Source organism: Psittacula echo (assembly GCF_963264785.1).
Source record: "Psittacula echo genome assembly, chromosome: 3".
Taxonomy (NCBI): domain Eukaryota; kingdom Metazoa; phylum Chordata; class Aves; order Psittaciformes; family Psittacidae; genus Psittacula; species Psittacula echo.
The window spans coordinates 8,668,808-8,684,303 of NC_137736.1; the positions used below are offsets into that span (position 1 = coordinate 8,668,808).

General features: G+C 44.9%; 1 protein-coding gene across 1 annotated transcript; it reads right to left on the reverse strand.

The window, feature by feature from the left end:
• Positions 1 to 38: 38 nt before the first annotated feature.
• C1S (complement C1s) lies at positions 39 to 11,876 on the reverse strand (the record flags this gene model as incomplete). The annotated part of the gene is made up of 13 exons (XM_080612693.1): positions 39 to 832; positions 2,919 to 2,993; positions 3,504 to 3,641; positions 3,907 to 3,985; positions 4,171 to 4,286; positions 4,506 to 4,659; positions 4,886 to 5,085; positions 5,262 to 5,387; positions 5,649 to 5,826; positions 7,030 to 7,234; positions 7,657 to 7,726; positions 11,175 to 11,350; positions 11,779 to 11,876. The coding sequence occupies 13 exons, from the start codon at positions 11,874 to 11,876 to the stop codon at positions 39 to 41; spliced, it is 2,409 nt and encodes an 802-aa protein (XP_080468819.1).
• Between the last annotated feature and the right edge of the window lie 3,620 nt (positions 11,877 to 15,496).

Genomic DNA, 15,496 nt, shown 5'->3' on the forward strand with positions numbered 1-15,496 from the left:
ATGTTTAGAAATGGTGACTGTGCTGAAAGAAGAAAGAGCTAATCCTGCCAAGTGTCTGCATCCTCATGCTTGTTCATGGTCTCTGTAATCCAGTCCAAATAACGCACTACCTTGGTGTAGAGACCAAAGGTACCACATCTTGGTCCCCAGGAGATCAGCCCAGCCACATAGTACTGTCTGTCATTAAGAGGATCTTGGATAGCATAGGCTCCACCGCTATCCCCCTTACAGCTGTCCTTGTCACCACCAGCACAGATCATATTGTCAGTGAATCGGTACGCACTGGAATCAGCAGAGCCCTCTGGTTTCACAGATCGGCACTTATCCATGTCCACCACAGGAATCTGGGCCTTCCAAAGATAAATGGGCAGTCTTCCTCTTTCTCTTTGACCCCAACCAGCAATGTAGCCCAGAGTCCCTTCTTGCAGCTCATACTCAGGTGATTTACCAGGAAGACAGAGGGGTGAGATGTTTGGGCCCATCTTCACCGGATCCCTCAGCTTCAGCAGAGCAATATCATTATCAAAATCGGTCCTGGTTTCTAGGGGCTGCTTCTTCCAATCAGGATGGATGAACGAAGCCTCTGGGATCAGTTGCTTGGCCTCCCGGTACAGAGATTCTCCACCAACATTGATTACCCCAGCATACATGGTGGGCTTGTCATAACCCTCCAGCACATGAGCTGCAGTCATTACCCATCTCTCAGAGATGAGTACACCGCCTCCTCTTGGATAATGAAAATACACCTGCCAGGGAAAGTTACCCTTTTGTGCAAGGGTGCCTCCAAAAATCCTTGCTTTCTCTTCAATGGGATTACTAGGCACCCCACAGACTGAAAGGAAAAAGAGAGGAACCACATGGGAGAATTAGCAGTTCTAGTTCTTTGGTACTGCTAAAAAGTCCATATTCCCCTCCTGCCTGTCTCCTCCAAATGTTTGATTCTGAGTAACCAATGTTTATATTCAATGTCATAGAGCTCTAAACTAGTATTTACAGAGAAATTAAAGACAATTCAAGAAAAACTATGATCAACATTCAATTTAATCTGAAAATACTAATTCTCATGTTCTTGCTTTGGAAAGCAGTTGTCATGCTGCCCATGCTGGGTACGTCAAAGCTCACAATTTGATTGCATTCTAGTTAGCATTTTTCCTTTGCTGAATTATGCCCTGTAGGTGAAGGGATTGATTGACTTTGGAGGATTTTGATAAGTTTTGAGAAATATGACACTGCTCTTTAATATATATATAGTGTGTGTGTGTGTGTGTGTTGTGAAATCCAGATAGTTTCAGGTTAAGTTGTCAGGTTTGTCACTGATGTTTTACCATTTCAACTCTCCACTCTTTTAGCATGTAAAATCTTAAGCAGTGGCTTAATGGAGACCTTATCTGTGGGTCTTATGGGTGCAGAGATGCTACATATTCTTTGAGTAAAATGTTCTACAAGGTTTTGCAGAATGTGAACACAAACGGTATAAATAAGGCTGGTCATTTTGACATAGACAGGAAACTGATTTCTTATCACATAGCCTTGTTTGCATTGAACCCTTAGTCATACAGTAAGAGACTGAGTACAGCCAGTAGGTAGCTTCCAATTTAAATGAAGCAGAGTTTGATAAAGAATTTCATGTGATCATAGAAAGATATAGGCTGGAAGGTACCTCTCTATGTCTTTAGTTCAACCTGTTCATCCCTAACTGCCCTTCCCCCTGTCTTCCTAACTGCAAAGCCAAGTTGCTCAGAGGCTTTGACAGGTGACTTCTGATCATCTCCACAGGTGGTGATTAGCCAGCCCCTCTGGCAACAGTTCCAGCAATCTGGGGAAGCATTATTCCTTAAATACAGTCAGAATTACCTTGGTTGCAACTTGTGCTCATTGCTTGTCATTGTCTTTCATTGCTATGTACCACTGGGAGCAGTCTGGCTTCATATTCTTTTCTCCTCTTGGGTAGTAAATTCCCTGAGCTTTATGTTGCCATTTGTCTTTAGCACTGTGCACTATTATAGTCCAAGTCACTGGCTGAGCTGGCCCTTAAGAGGGCTGAATCATCTTCAGCTGGATCTTGTAATTTGCCAAATAGGATTTGGGGGTTTGGAGCAGTGAACAGGCATCATGTACAACTAGCCCTAGGAATGTTGCCTCCTCTGAGTGGGTTCTTACCCACTCATGAACATCTACATGAACAGCATGCAGAATACATAGGATTTAAAATTTTCTCTCTCAGTTGCACATTAAGATCCAGACATAACTGCCAGCAGTCAGGAGGAGCAGGAGTAGTACCCATACACTTCCCTCCTCAATGTCTCCCAAGTACACAAAGACAGGATGGAAAGGTCCTTGACAGTGATCTTGCTTGAGCCTTTAGACATAGCAAGTGTAGCTGAATACTGAAGAGCACATTAAACCTGAAGGGTTTAGGCTATGACTTACAGTGAGAGTAGTGAAAGATCTTTCACTATAATGCTGCATCTGTAGTGCCCAGTGAAAAGCTGGACACTACCTGCAGGAGAGATTTAAAGAGAAGCTACAGCTGTCAGTGTAGCCTGAAAGGGACTGAAAACAGGCATCTTTTTGACCTTTCAGTCTTTTTGCTACCTGCAATGCAGACAGAGATCTAAAGCACTGAACAACTTGAGAATACACACACTTAAAGGTGTGGAAACTGGTTAAGAAACACACATTGATACTTGAAGAAGCCCTGTTATACCAGATGTCTTATTATGTTGCCCACTTTTGTTTCCAGTTTCTTTCTGCTGCCTCATCTGATCTTTCTTTGGGGCTCACAGCTTCAGAAATGTGATTTAAACAACAGAGAAAGGATCGACTGTAAGTTCAGGCTTAACAGTTGTAAAATAGAGAGATGAAAGAACAAGTGGTCCTCACATGCCACGGGAACATATACATAGTTTTGTTAGTACCTGGGACACATTTTGGTAGCTTCGATCCCATCTCTTCGTTTACCCATTCTCCGCTGGCTGAGCACTGATACAGCCCTTGGAAAACAGAAGAAAAAAGAGTGACATAAGGATACGGTCAAGATGAAGAGAGGGTAAATAGCACTACTGTAGAAGATGGTGAATTAACCTTCTCATTTCCAAAGCAAGCACAGCTTCATATACATTGCTGAGACCTCCCTAGAAGTACACAACCCCACCAGGGTGCTTCTCCTCCTATTTTGGAGGGAAGTCATTAACAGATTTCTTGAGTCCTTTACTTCTCCACCAAAACTGTGTGCTAGATGTGACAGAAATCTCCATAGTTCACACACCAAGCAAAAGGAGAGAGGACTTGCTAATGCATTTAAGGTCAACAGCCCAAGTGCAGACATTATTAGGGTGTATTGAACACAAAGGCAACACAAAAATACTGCCTGCAACTCCACACCAATGAAAATGTTTTCACAGTCTTGACCTGATGGGGTATAATCCCAGCCCCATGATGATGCGAATGCTATTTCTTAGACCTTTGATCAAAGATGTTTGTGTAGCAAAGGCAATACTTACCATCCCCTTGGATTTTTAGGGTATAGTAAGGTGCATCACACTGATAGCGGAAAGCAGCTTTGTACAGAGGCTCCTGAAGTTCAGAGACGTATACAGCTTGGGCATTGTCAATAGGAGTGGGATCACCACAGTTTACAGCTGTAGAGAAGAAATGAAGATGATCAAATATAATCAAATATAATCAAATGGGCATCCTCACCCAACAATATGATTATTCTGTATTATGGAGAACTACTTGGCTCCTCTAGTCTCTGTTACAGCCGTCAGTGCTCACTTCTTCTGTCCCTTCAGCATGCTCACATCCTAGTCCTTCAGCATTCTCCTAATCTGGAGATACAGTGGATTTAGAGCCTAAAGGCTCCATTCTAGTCTGTTTCCCATAATACAGAGACAGGTCACTTACGAACACAGCTGAAATGGGAGTTGCTCCATTCCCCATTGTCCTGACAGCTGGAGTGAAAAGTCTTGATGCTGTCTCGTTTCTAGGGAGAAGAACACATGATCCATGTAAATCACTGGCCATGAAATACGTCTGACACAGGCACTTCAGTAGAATGTCCTCACCATGCTGCAGTGTCCCAAAGGTGCTCAGGACACATGATGGGAAATGGCATCAGGAAGATGCTGAGAGGGGCAGAGAGGATATATGCTTTTTTACATTACTTACCCTCACAATTTCATAGCCTTCTACACAGGTCACCTTCACATTGTCCTTGAAGATATATCTGTCCTTCTTTGGGTCAAGAACAGAGTTGGGGATGACACTCGGGGGACAGCTTACAGCTTTGAAGAGATAGGTAGAAATCGGCGGTTAACTGGTTCAAGATTTACTCTCCTTCCTTCTCCCAACTTCTTTCTTGCTAGTGATTATTTCCCCTACTAAACAGGTATCCTCTATTTACTCAATACCAGCAGCTGCGAACATGTTGACAGGTTGTACCGTGAATATGACCTGCGACTAACTCAGCAGCAGAGGGAATGCTTTCCCAAGTGTTTACTCACGATCCGCATAGTAGCGTATTTTCCAGCCTTTGTGCTGTACTGCGTGGTCTGACTGGAAGGTTATGTCAAGAATGTTGTTCCTAGTTTTGATTTCAGGAGGGCCTGGAAATTTGCTGCCACAATAGGGACCAAAAAGCTGCTTTCCAGAGACAAGCTGGGAAAATAACAACCAAGAAGAAATAAGAAATTCCAACTGTATTTAGAGAGATATTAAAATACATATGCAATATATACATATTCAAATGTATGCCCAAGAACTTCAACCGTCAAAAAGTGACATAGCAGAAAATACAGTTAAGCAGTCACATGGTCTTCTGACTATGAGAAGACTGAAGGGAAATACAGACCATTCTGACTCCCTCCATAAGCCCCACACCTACTGTTAAGCTGTCGTGGCAAGTCCCTTTTGAGTCGGCTGGTTCCACATCGAAGTCCCTGCTGCGTATGGTCAATGCCACAAAGTACCCTGGCCTCAGAGCCACTTGGTACTCACACCGTGAGTTCTCTGGGTAGTGGTTGGGATAGTTGGGGCTAGCGATCTCCCCTGATAGCTCAGTGAAGACATTTCCACTGCAGTTCACTAGGAGTATGGAAGGAAAGCAGGTAGGATTCTGAATGGAAATGGTCCATGTATGCAGCTGACAAGATTTCCCTTTTCCACTACATCTCGTCTTCCCAGTCACCCGCATAATTAAATGTCACAACATTGCATCTTTCTACTTGGCCCCAAATGAATTCTTGCTGTTGACCACTTACCTCCACATGTTTTCTTATCCTCATAGAGGAAATAATCTGGTGGACAAGTACAGAAGTAACCTCCAATATAATTATTACAGTAATGACTGCAAGGTTCCTCCACAAAATCTGTGCACTCATCCAAGTCTGCAAGTGTGAAAAGATGAATCAGCCAAGATTAGCAGAGGGCCCTAAGGGCAAGAAGAAGATGAGAAAGTGAAGCAAACACTGGTGACCCACAAAGAAAAGGTATTTCTAAGACAGTATTTATGCTCGCCATACTTATGCTCGCATTTTTTATGCTCGCATATTTATGCTCGCATTCTCCTGAGAAAAACCATTCCGTCAGCTTTCCTATCCCTGATCCCAGCTGCTACAGAGATTCAGAGGATGCTGTTTTAACCTTACCCACTGCAACATAGTAGGCTGCGAAACCAGTGAAACGCTCCTCATTGGAAAAGTCTGATTGGAAGCTTATAGTGAGCGTGTTATAAGGGATATGAAATTCCTCCACAATTGAGGAGCCGTGCGCACGAGGTTTCTTCTGCCCACAAAGCACACCTTCAACCTGGCCACCAGACAGGACCTGCAGAAGAATGCAGAGAGGTGTTATCTCATTACTGGAATATGTGTAATTACCTACACTTGAATCTTTCAGCCTACAGGTGGCTAACCAAAGGCTCCTAAACTGCATGTATTTCTCACAACATTCAGGTAGATCTCCCAGAGCAAAGCTATGTCACACAGCTAGCAGGAGGAACCAAGGATGTTGTGTCATCCACCAAGCTGGCCAAGTGTAGGAGCCAGCCAGCCAAGGACCAGCTGAAAAGTGCCCTTAGCAAACCAGTTTCATGACATTTATAAGATGTTCAAGGATTGTTCCTTCCTACAGACTTCCCAGCTGTGAAGTACCTGTCTTCATTTCTCAGATACAAATTAATGCAAGAAGTTATCTGTTAACATCCTTTCCTCAGGCCCACTTCTACAAAAAATCAACCCCATGGTTCAAAGTGGCAAACCCAATCATTGATAGTCTGCAGAGCAGTCCCATAGGTTGTTGCAAAAGGACATGTTACTACATGTCCTAGCAGAGCACATCCATCTCACTGTCCCACCTTGGTCTTTCTCCAAGGTCTCCTGGTGCTGCACCTGCTCTTATTACCTATTGTCACACATAGCTATTGCAGGATAGGGTTGTCTTGTTTCTGTCTGTGCAGAAGTGCTTGATCTCCTGTGCCTTGTGGGACAACATGGGGAATATCTAGTGGGTCTCTAAGTTTTAAGATCATAGGAAACTGTAGCGCAACGACCACAGTGCTTTATCTGAGTGCCCACTATCCATACACAGAGCTCTTGATTGGTTTTAACCTCCATCATTTCCAATCAATTTCTGGTTGCATTAAACCATCTATGTCCACTCATGAATTAATCTGAATAATTTCAGAATCAGAAAAGCAATTCCCTGAGAAAATGGTCTTTTCATACTTGCAGTTCACTGGCTCAGAATATGCCTTGCAATAGGGAGATGTCAGTGATGGCTAAGAAGGCTTTTCCTATAAATACAGGAGAAATATGAAGAGGGGAACATATACGGAACACTCAGTTGGCAGATAATACTCATGTGGTATGAGGCAAACTCAAATCAATTCAGTGACTGCTAGCTCAGATATGCTCAGTCATGTGGGCTTGTTGGGAGTTCAGAACAGCCCTCAGTTTTGTACATAGCCTTTCTGTTGTGTACTCTAACCCTCCTTCTTGTCTTTTTCTCACTTGAGGATGTGGATAGTACCTTCACAAAGTCATATTCGCAGTTCTGTGACGGTTCAAGATCCATATGTGTGAAATAAAGGCGAATGCCATATCCTGAAGGGACCTGGATATCCCAAGATTCCTGCACATCATTGGGATACACCTGAGGATAATTGGGTGACAAGATCTCACCATACATGGAGGCTGCATCAGCCCAGGCAGGGACACAGAAGAAGATAAGGTACCTGAGAAAAGAGGAAGATGATATTGCAGTAGTCTTCTCTGTCCATATATGCATGCAGTCCCTAGGGGAAAAGCCAGTCTCTGGCTGTACACAGCATGCAGCACAGCTTCTGGCTCTGGAATTTTAATAATCAACGCTGTGGCTGCAGGGGCCCTTCTCTTTCTCCTGTAGTCTTTCACACGGAGTAAACCTCAGTCATGCTCTCTTCTCCTCTCTAGCTCTGTAAGATCCAATAATGCTGCAGGTGTTGAACACAAGGGTCTCAAGTGCTATTCCTCACTTCACTGCCTTGTTCTGAAGGTTACTTGGGCTATACATACATGCAGATTTGAGAATCAGTACACTACTACAGGGAAAAACACTTGATTTAAAACATGACATTTTTAATAAAGCTGAGTTCCCCTTGGAGGTTCAGTAACTCACCACATGTGGAAAAAGCAGATCTTCCTTTCTTTCGGGAAATCTTTCAGGAATTGGACTTTGGAGTTATGGTCTGGGACAAAAAACAGTGTGATTGATTAGTGTTGCTTGTCCTTCTGCTTGTCTGCTAGGCAGGTCAAAGACCTTAAAACGCCAGCTTGTGGAGAATACGTCAATGTTCTTCCTCAAAAGCAAGTTTAGATCTCTGTTCATTCCTGCATACAGCAACCCCAAGCACCAAGAAGGGACAGTAGGCTCTGTACTGACAAAATGGAGAGCTGATCTCTATCTTGGTACTCCCTGGTACTCTTACTCTCCCTTTATGACTACCAGCGTCTCCAAACACTGTGCTGGTGCACAGCAAATTAAGACAGAAAGTACCCCACACACACACACACTCCACTCTCACCCACCTCAAAAACTATGCCAAGATCCTGCGGCTGGGGAGCAGCTTGTCGTGACTCTTCTGGCTTTCAGACAGAGATACTCAGGAGGAGTTTCATTTCGCATTTCTAATGCTTGCAGTATTTACCTTCTCTCCCTAGTTCGTGTCTGATTTTCGTCCCTCTTCCCTTTTCTCCTCCAAACGAACCCAAGGCTCTAATCCGCAGTGTCGCAGCACCCTCTACCTGTGGGATGCTGGATTGAGATGCTCCGCTCGCCGGCTCTCGGCAGAAAGCGGGATTTCCAGTCAATTGCACAATCCCGTTGGCTCAGGCTGCGCGGGGGCAGCAAACAGATCTGGGCTGTGTGTGTTAGGCATTTTCGGGAAATCAGATGACTTTGGGGAAAAGGGAGGGGAACAGAGTTTTCTGCTGCCTCTCCTCCTCCTCTACCCCCTTCCTTTTAAAAGCTGAGAATAACATCCAAAGGGTGTAGAAAAGGGGAAATCCACATGAGAACTTGTCCAATGCTTTTGCATGGAAAACAACTGTTCGATCATCCTGTCCACAGACCACTTTGCTTGAGCCCACCTTGCTACTGCAGCCTGGTGGCCACAGGGCTCCTGCCGTGGCTCATCGTCTAATGCTGCAGACACCCTTTTTTATAGGGGTAAAAAAGGAAATGATAGTGGCCTATTCAATGTTGTGTCTCTCTGAGGCTACCATCAGGAGTAAGGGTGCATTGTTTTCCTGGGTTTTGTTATGGGAACACTCCTGTAGGTAAGAAATTCACTAAGAACTCCACTAAGAACTCATAACTACCTCTTCATTTACCAAGTAAACTTCATGTAAGAGCATCTGTTCATCAGACTTAGCCCTGGACCAAGCTAGATCTAAGAGCCTTATGGAAAGCAGTTTCAAGACTTATGCCAGATAGGACTCTTAATCCAGCCAGTGCCCACAAGCCAAGACCAAAGTACCACCATAGACCTGTCACTAATACTCTAAAAAATTCCTCCTCCTCACAAACCAGCTACGCTGTGACTGGAATATAAATGAACATGTAAAACTCCATTACAAGCTCTACCCTTTACAATCAACACAGCAAACTCCAGAGCTTGTTTCAGTCAGGAAAAAAATCATTGAAGTTTCAACAGGCCATAGGCAAAGTGTGTTAGCAAAGCCAAGCTCAGTGACCACTTTATATTGTCAAGGGAGACAAACACCTACAGATGAATCATTACTGACTTCCTTGTAGTCAGGATAAAGGCTTGAAGAACATGCCTAGTCTGTTTTCTTTGTCAAACTGAGAACGGATAGTGAAAGAAAACAGTGTGTCATCTAGCTTCTGATGTCTCTTGGGAGCACTGCTTGATGTTTCTAACTGGAATTTTGAGAACCAGGAAAACAGTGATCAAAGATGCACAACGAATCACAGGGACATGTTTTCTCCTCTGAACTGGGTAAGGTAAAGACCCTGCCAGTGACTCTGCAAGTCACAGTCATTTTAAGGTGGGCATGGCAGAAGTAAAATGAGTGTGGGCATGTCATTGCATTGCAAGGGAATTCTGTTTTCGTATAAACTCAACTTGTCTGCAGCAGTGGTAAATTAATGCGTACGTGAATATCAATAGTTCTTTGGAAGACATACACCTATTAATTAAGAAAAAGATGACTGAAGTTAGTTAAATAAGTAACCTGGACATCTATGTGCATAATGCTAACTATTCATGCAGCAGCCTGGTGATATTGATGTATGTAATTACATTGGATACACACAGAGCATTTGATTGCATTTGCCTAGATGTGTATTGGGTTTACACTTTGTAAGATGAAAGAGCTAGGCAATATATTTCACAATTCACTGAAACTATGTCAGGAATAATATTAAAATAATAATTTAAAAGAGGCAAAATCATGCCATTAAGGTTAATAAATGATGACATTCAGTTTGCCAGTGCAATATAATTCTGCTCAGAGGCACACGCATTCTCTTAAATTCCTAAATTACACGACCACATACTATTCTTCCCAAATTGCAGCAGACAAACCTCTTCTTCAGATGACTCAGAGCTGTGTAGCTGTAACCTTTCTGCCAGATGCCATGAAGAGCAGCAGTGTTCCAGTTTTCACAACATTACCATCTAAAACAGGCTCGACTGGCTTGTCTTCCCCCAGGAAGCTGGGAGGGAAAAAAAGCTTTTCCCAAGTTCTTAAGAAAAGCCACACTTTCCCATCTGGAAACACTGAGTCAGTGCATAAAACAAAGTGAGTAAATATCAAAAGAGAAAACATAACATTAACTAAGTGAAATCCATCAGGAGGGAATCAAGGATATGTAAGTAGCAAGTAAAATATCCTGGATCTACCCAGAGAAGCTGTGGCTGCCCCAACCCTTCACCATCAAGGCCAGGTTGAATGGGGCTTGGAGCAACCTGCTCTAGTGGAAGGTGTCACTGCCTGTGGCAGGGGGTTGGAACTTGGTGAGCTTTAAGGTCCCTTCCAATCCAAACCATTCTGTGATATACTAAGACCTTGGCTGTAATTTGCCTGTTTCCCTTTTTGCCTAAAAGGATTCAGTGGATTTCTTGCACACCACATTTCCTGCCTCACTCATGTGATCCAGGCTGGATGTATTGGCAGTTGTTAAATTCAGAGCCTTTGGTAAGCCTGGGAAAAAAAAAACCTTCCTGTGCACTGGCTGACATCTGCTTGGTCCAACCCACCAGTTTCCATCTCTGCATCCTCTACTAGGGGAATCTCACCAGAAGCTGTTGTCCTCTTTTACTCCTTCCAGCACCAAGTCTGAACACAAAGCTCCCATAGCCTCCCATGAAAACCTGGGACTTGGGACCACCTGGCTCTATGTGCTGTACCACACAGAGAGGCCTACTGCCTTCTGGACTCCCCTCCCCTCCATCTCTCGGTAGCTTCAAGCAGCCACAACTCTTAAGCACAGACAATGCCTGCGCAGGTGATGAACCATCCTTCATACAAAACAGAAGCCCCATGGTCTTGTTTACTCCCAAGGCCTTTTCCCTGTGGGCAAGGGACTCTGACTGGAGATATCCCACCGTGGGATAACTGGCGTGGGATCTCCCCACGACCTTCCTAGGGATGTCCTTCTGCACCACACACGCGGCTTCACCAGCGGTGACCAGTGGCTGAAGAGGAACGGTCCCGAGTTTCCTCTAATGGAGTAAAACGTCCCTAGAGACTGCGGCTTACTCCAAACCACAAAGCTGTGACCAGCTCCCGGCGGCACCGAGAGGCGGCAGCAGAGACCTGCGGGCGCCGCGGAGCCCGGGGGGCTGCTTCGGGCGGCAAAACGGTGTCAGCGTGCTGTGTAGCGGAGACACGAGCTGCAGCTCTCTAACCCTGGCGAACGGAGCCAGCGGGGTCTCACAAACAGGCTCTGACACCCGTGTCTTTGTGCAATGATTTCCACACAAGGTGGAGAAGGGATTGTTTTCAAGCATTCTCACTCCACCAAGTCCCTGTTTTTCCAGTTCTCTCAGGTCTTTGCTTCCTACTGGCTCCAAGGCCTCCTATTCATCCTCCTAATGAAAAGCTTATATTCACGTGTTTCCCTGCTTGTTATCCCAAGCAGTCACCCTTCTTCCTTTGTACTCTATCTCTTGCTAGTGGTTATTTCTCTCCCCATCCTCTCTGTGCCCATCCCTTGACACAGTGATTCCCAGCTGCAGAATCGAGTCAGATTTAATTTTATTCAGACTCTCACTTTTCCAGTATCTTCCTCCTCCTCGTCAGTGTCCAACCCCAAACTGCAATGCTACCCATTCTCTTGCCCCCAGTAGCCTGCTCCTCTTCTGTGGCCATTTCAATCAGGATTGAATGGTGCCTGCCAGCAGCAAGCTGTGCCCAGAAGGGCACAAGATTTTTCATTCAAGTCCTCAGCTGCAGAAGAAATGGTCCTGGAAGGAAAGTCCTACAAGGGTTCTTGAAAACCATTTGAGGTCTGTGGGAAAGCTGCACGAACCACTTGAACACAGTCAATAAAAATGAATTTGCAGAAGCGAACAGCAGCTTCACCCCCATATTGCCACACTGAGCTCATGTGAACTTCAAGTTTCACACTAATAACTCTGTAGTGCCATGAAAGCTCAGTGTATCTTCAGGACAGTAAATAAAGATTTTTAGGTAGACCTCCCCCTCCCAAGCATTCACTGCCCTGATTATTAAACAAATAACAATACTGACAAATAATGGTACCCATCATGATCTGAGTCTCAAAACAAGCTGCTATGTTCTGATCTAGCATTTAATCCAGATAAATGAAATATAGCAACATTTCAAGCAACTGTAAACAGAAACTCGCATTGGTAATCTCAGGAGCAGGTGCTGCTTCTGAAACCCTTCTCTGACAATAGTAAATTACAGAATGAACTAAGTCTAAACAAGCTAGTCTGCACAAAAGGAATGTGTCATAGGTTTGTTTCCTGAGTTATTCCAGACCACAAAGGACCGAGACCAGAATTTCATCCAACCCAGCAACCTCTAACTCTCTTTTTCTGCAGTCTCGAGTCAGAGGTGTGGACAGACTGCTGGAGGTCTACAGGAGGACTCCACTTGAAAGAGTCTGGGGTCCAAAGCCTTTTTTGCTGCTATAAATGTGACCTCCAGAACCAGACTCCAGAAGGAGCCAGCGTTGGTGAGGGGACAGATGTCTGCTTGGGCAGGAGATGCACCGGTGCATGAGGGAAGCTAAACCTTTGTGCAAGCCCAACAGAGTACCAGTGGCCACAGCAAAGAGTGGTGTGGGTGGTGCCACATTGCAGTCTGACCTTCAAGGCAAGGCCACAGAATCTAAGTAATCCTCCAGACATAATCTGAGTTTTCATAGAAAGAGGATGAGAAGGGAAGGGAAAGGATGAGGGGAGGGAAAGCCAGATGTGGAAGTTTAAGGAAGGAGGAAAGCATATGGTGATATTTCCCTTTTATATCCTCCCATTTCTGGCTATCTAAAGCATAGAGTCTCACTGAGTCAGAAGCTGTATCTATATCTTACGTGTCCTCAGTGGATCTTTCTTACATTAGTGTTCTCATTTGTGGACTTCTAATAAAATGATAACAATGATCGTGTCAGACAACCACATAATGCAGCAGGATAGAGACTTTAAGAGCTCATAACCCCAGAAGCATTGAGTCTGTGGGTAATTTAATTGTATCAAACAGGGCAGGAAGCTTGATTATGGAGCTGATTCCTTCCGTGATGATGCTAACAGGCCTCTCTCTCCAATCTGGCCCTCCATTTTCATAAAACTTCTACAGACATAATAGTTTGAGATGCCCCTTCCCAGCCAAACATGGCCAGGGGAGGGACAGAGAAAGTCAGCATGCTTACACAGGCCTAATTTACTTAGGAAATTTATTTTACTTTATTTACTTAGGAAATTTTTTATTTACGGCCTAAACACCATAAATACTCAATTAAACATTGAAATGAGAGATTGATATTCAGTCTGTCCTTGGACTTTGCAAAAACCTTAGCAAACACTGACCAGTGAGGGTGAACAAATACAGTAACCTCTTTGTAAAGACTGACTTGGTGGAGTCAGCTATTCATGAGTGTTTTTAAACCCCTACTAACCATTAGCCTGCCATACTTTATACATACATTCCACTGCCTTCAGGGGACTTCTGGAGGTCAAGGTTAAAGTCCCTTCTTCATGCACTTCCTTACTGCATTGATTACTCTTCATTTCCATTTTCCTCACCTTCTGTGAGCCCTGGGGCGTTGTCTAAGCATCTTCTGAGTATCTCCAAGGTTGAAGATTTCCAGCCAGTCTAAATATGTGTTCCCATGGTGAACCACCCTTCAGTCCAATTGAAACTTCCTTCATGGCAGCTTGAGACCACTTCTTCTTGCTCTTTCACTGTGGAGCTCTGAAGCGACTCTGACTCAGTTCTTCCTTAGTCCTATGTTAAGCTGCATGTTTTGTTTTTCTGAGCTTTGTAAGGTTTCTGTCAAACCATTCCTTCACTCTTTTTCTTCCTTATCTAGTTTACTCTCTACACTCTCTCCTTCTTTTGTGGCACTGCCCAATGTGCAGTTAAACTGCTTTTTCAAGACTATTTCCTCTTCCTTCTCTGGATCTGTGCCTTCGCCACCGTAGCGCAGGGAAAGGAAAACAGAAGAAAAAAAATGCATCATCATTTAAAGTGAAATCCATGCCCACCAAGGCCTGTTCCCAGCAGGTGAGCTACACCATAATCTCATGGTCAGAGGTACACCTAAGGCTAATGCACTAGCAGAGGCTGGAAGACAAAGGCAAAGGAGCAGCACAAGATCCTAGGATCCTGGCACACCAGCCCATGATGCACTCATGCAGCAGTGAAAGCCAACAGCACACACAGGGTGGCATGAATGACAGCCCAGTGAACAGGTGGAGAGAAGAGATTATTTCCCTCTGTATGGCACAGATAAAGTTGCATTTGATAACCCTGTGTTCATTTTGGGCTCCCCAGCACAAAAGAGCTGTGAACACACTGGAAAGAGCCCAGTGCAGGATCACTGGAGAGGTGACCAGTGCTGATACTGAGAAGTCTGGATTTGTTTAGCGTGGAAAAGAGAAAGGCAAAGGGAGGGAAGGTTTTCAACCTTGTCTCCTAAGTAAATGAGGTCTAGACAGGCATATTGCCAGTCAGTCCCTCTCCCAATCAAGTTTGACAAGCAATGGGATCTAATAGGGTGATTATAAAGAGGATGGAGTCAGACTTTTCCTGGGACAAGAGGCAATGGGCATAACTTGCAACAAAGATAATTCAGAGTATAATCTGGACAAAAATACTTCTCCCAAAGCATAATTCAGCACTGGCTCAGGTGTCCAGGAAGGCTGGAAGCTTTTCATCCATGAAAACATACAGCAATTGCCTGGGCAATGCCATGAGCTACCTGTCCCAGCTTTGGAGTCCTGCTTGTGAGCAGAGGGTTGGATCAGAGACCTCAGAGGTCCCTTTTCATACAAACCTTTGCGAGTCCATGTTCACCCCTTCAGCTCAGTGCGGGCAATACCGCCCATTGGCACGACATGACAGCAAAATGGTAACACAAGGGCAAGAGGATCATGTCCACCACAGCTGAATCTTTTGCTGAGGAGGAAAACTCAGGGCACACTCACGGACATCTGCATGAAGGGACACACCTGGGAGAAGGTCCTCCAGACGGGTGAGCTATGGGGAGGCTGTGCTGGCAGAGCCGCCTAGGGATACAGAGTCAGTACTACAGGTACAGGCTGAGGGACGGCTGCTGCTGCGACGCCTGGCATGGGGGAGCAGCTCTCCCCGGGTCAAGCACTCACAGTCTGTCTTCCAGGAGCCACTGGGAGAGCGGGACCCAGCAGCAGTGGGGAGGCTCAGCAGCTTGCCCTGTCCGCAGCCAGCAGAGCGGAGACCCAAGCCGAGCCTGAGGCGGAGGCAAGACTCAGGCCGAAATCAAG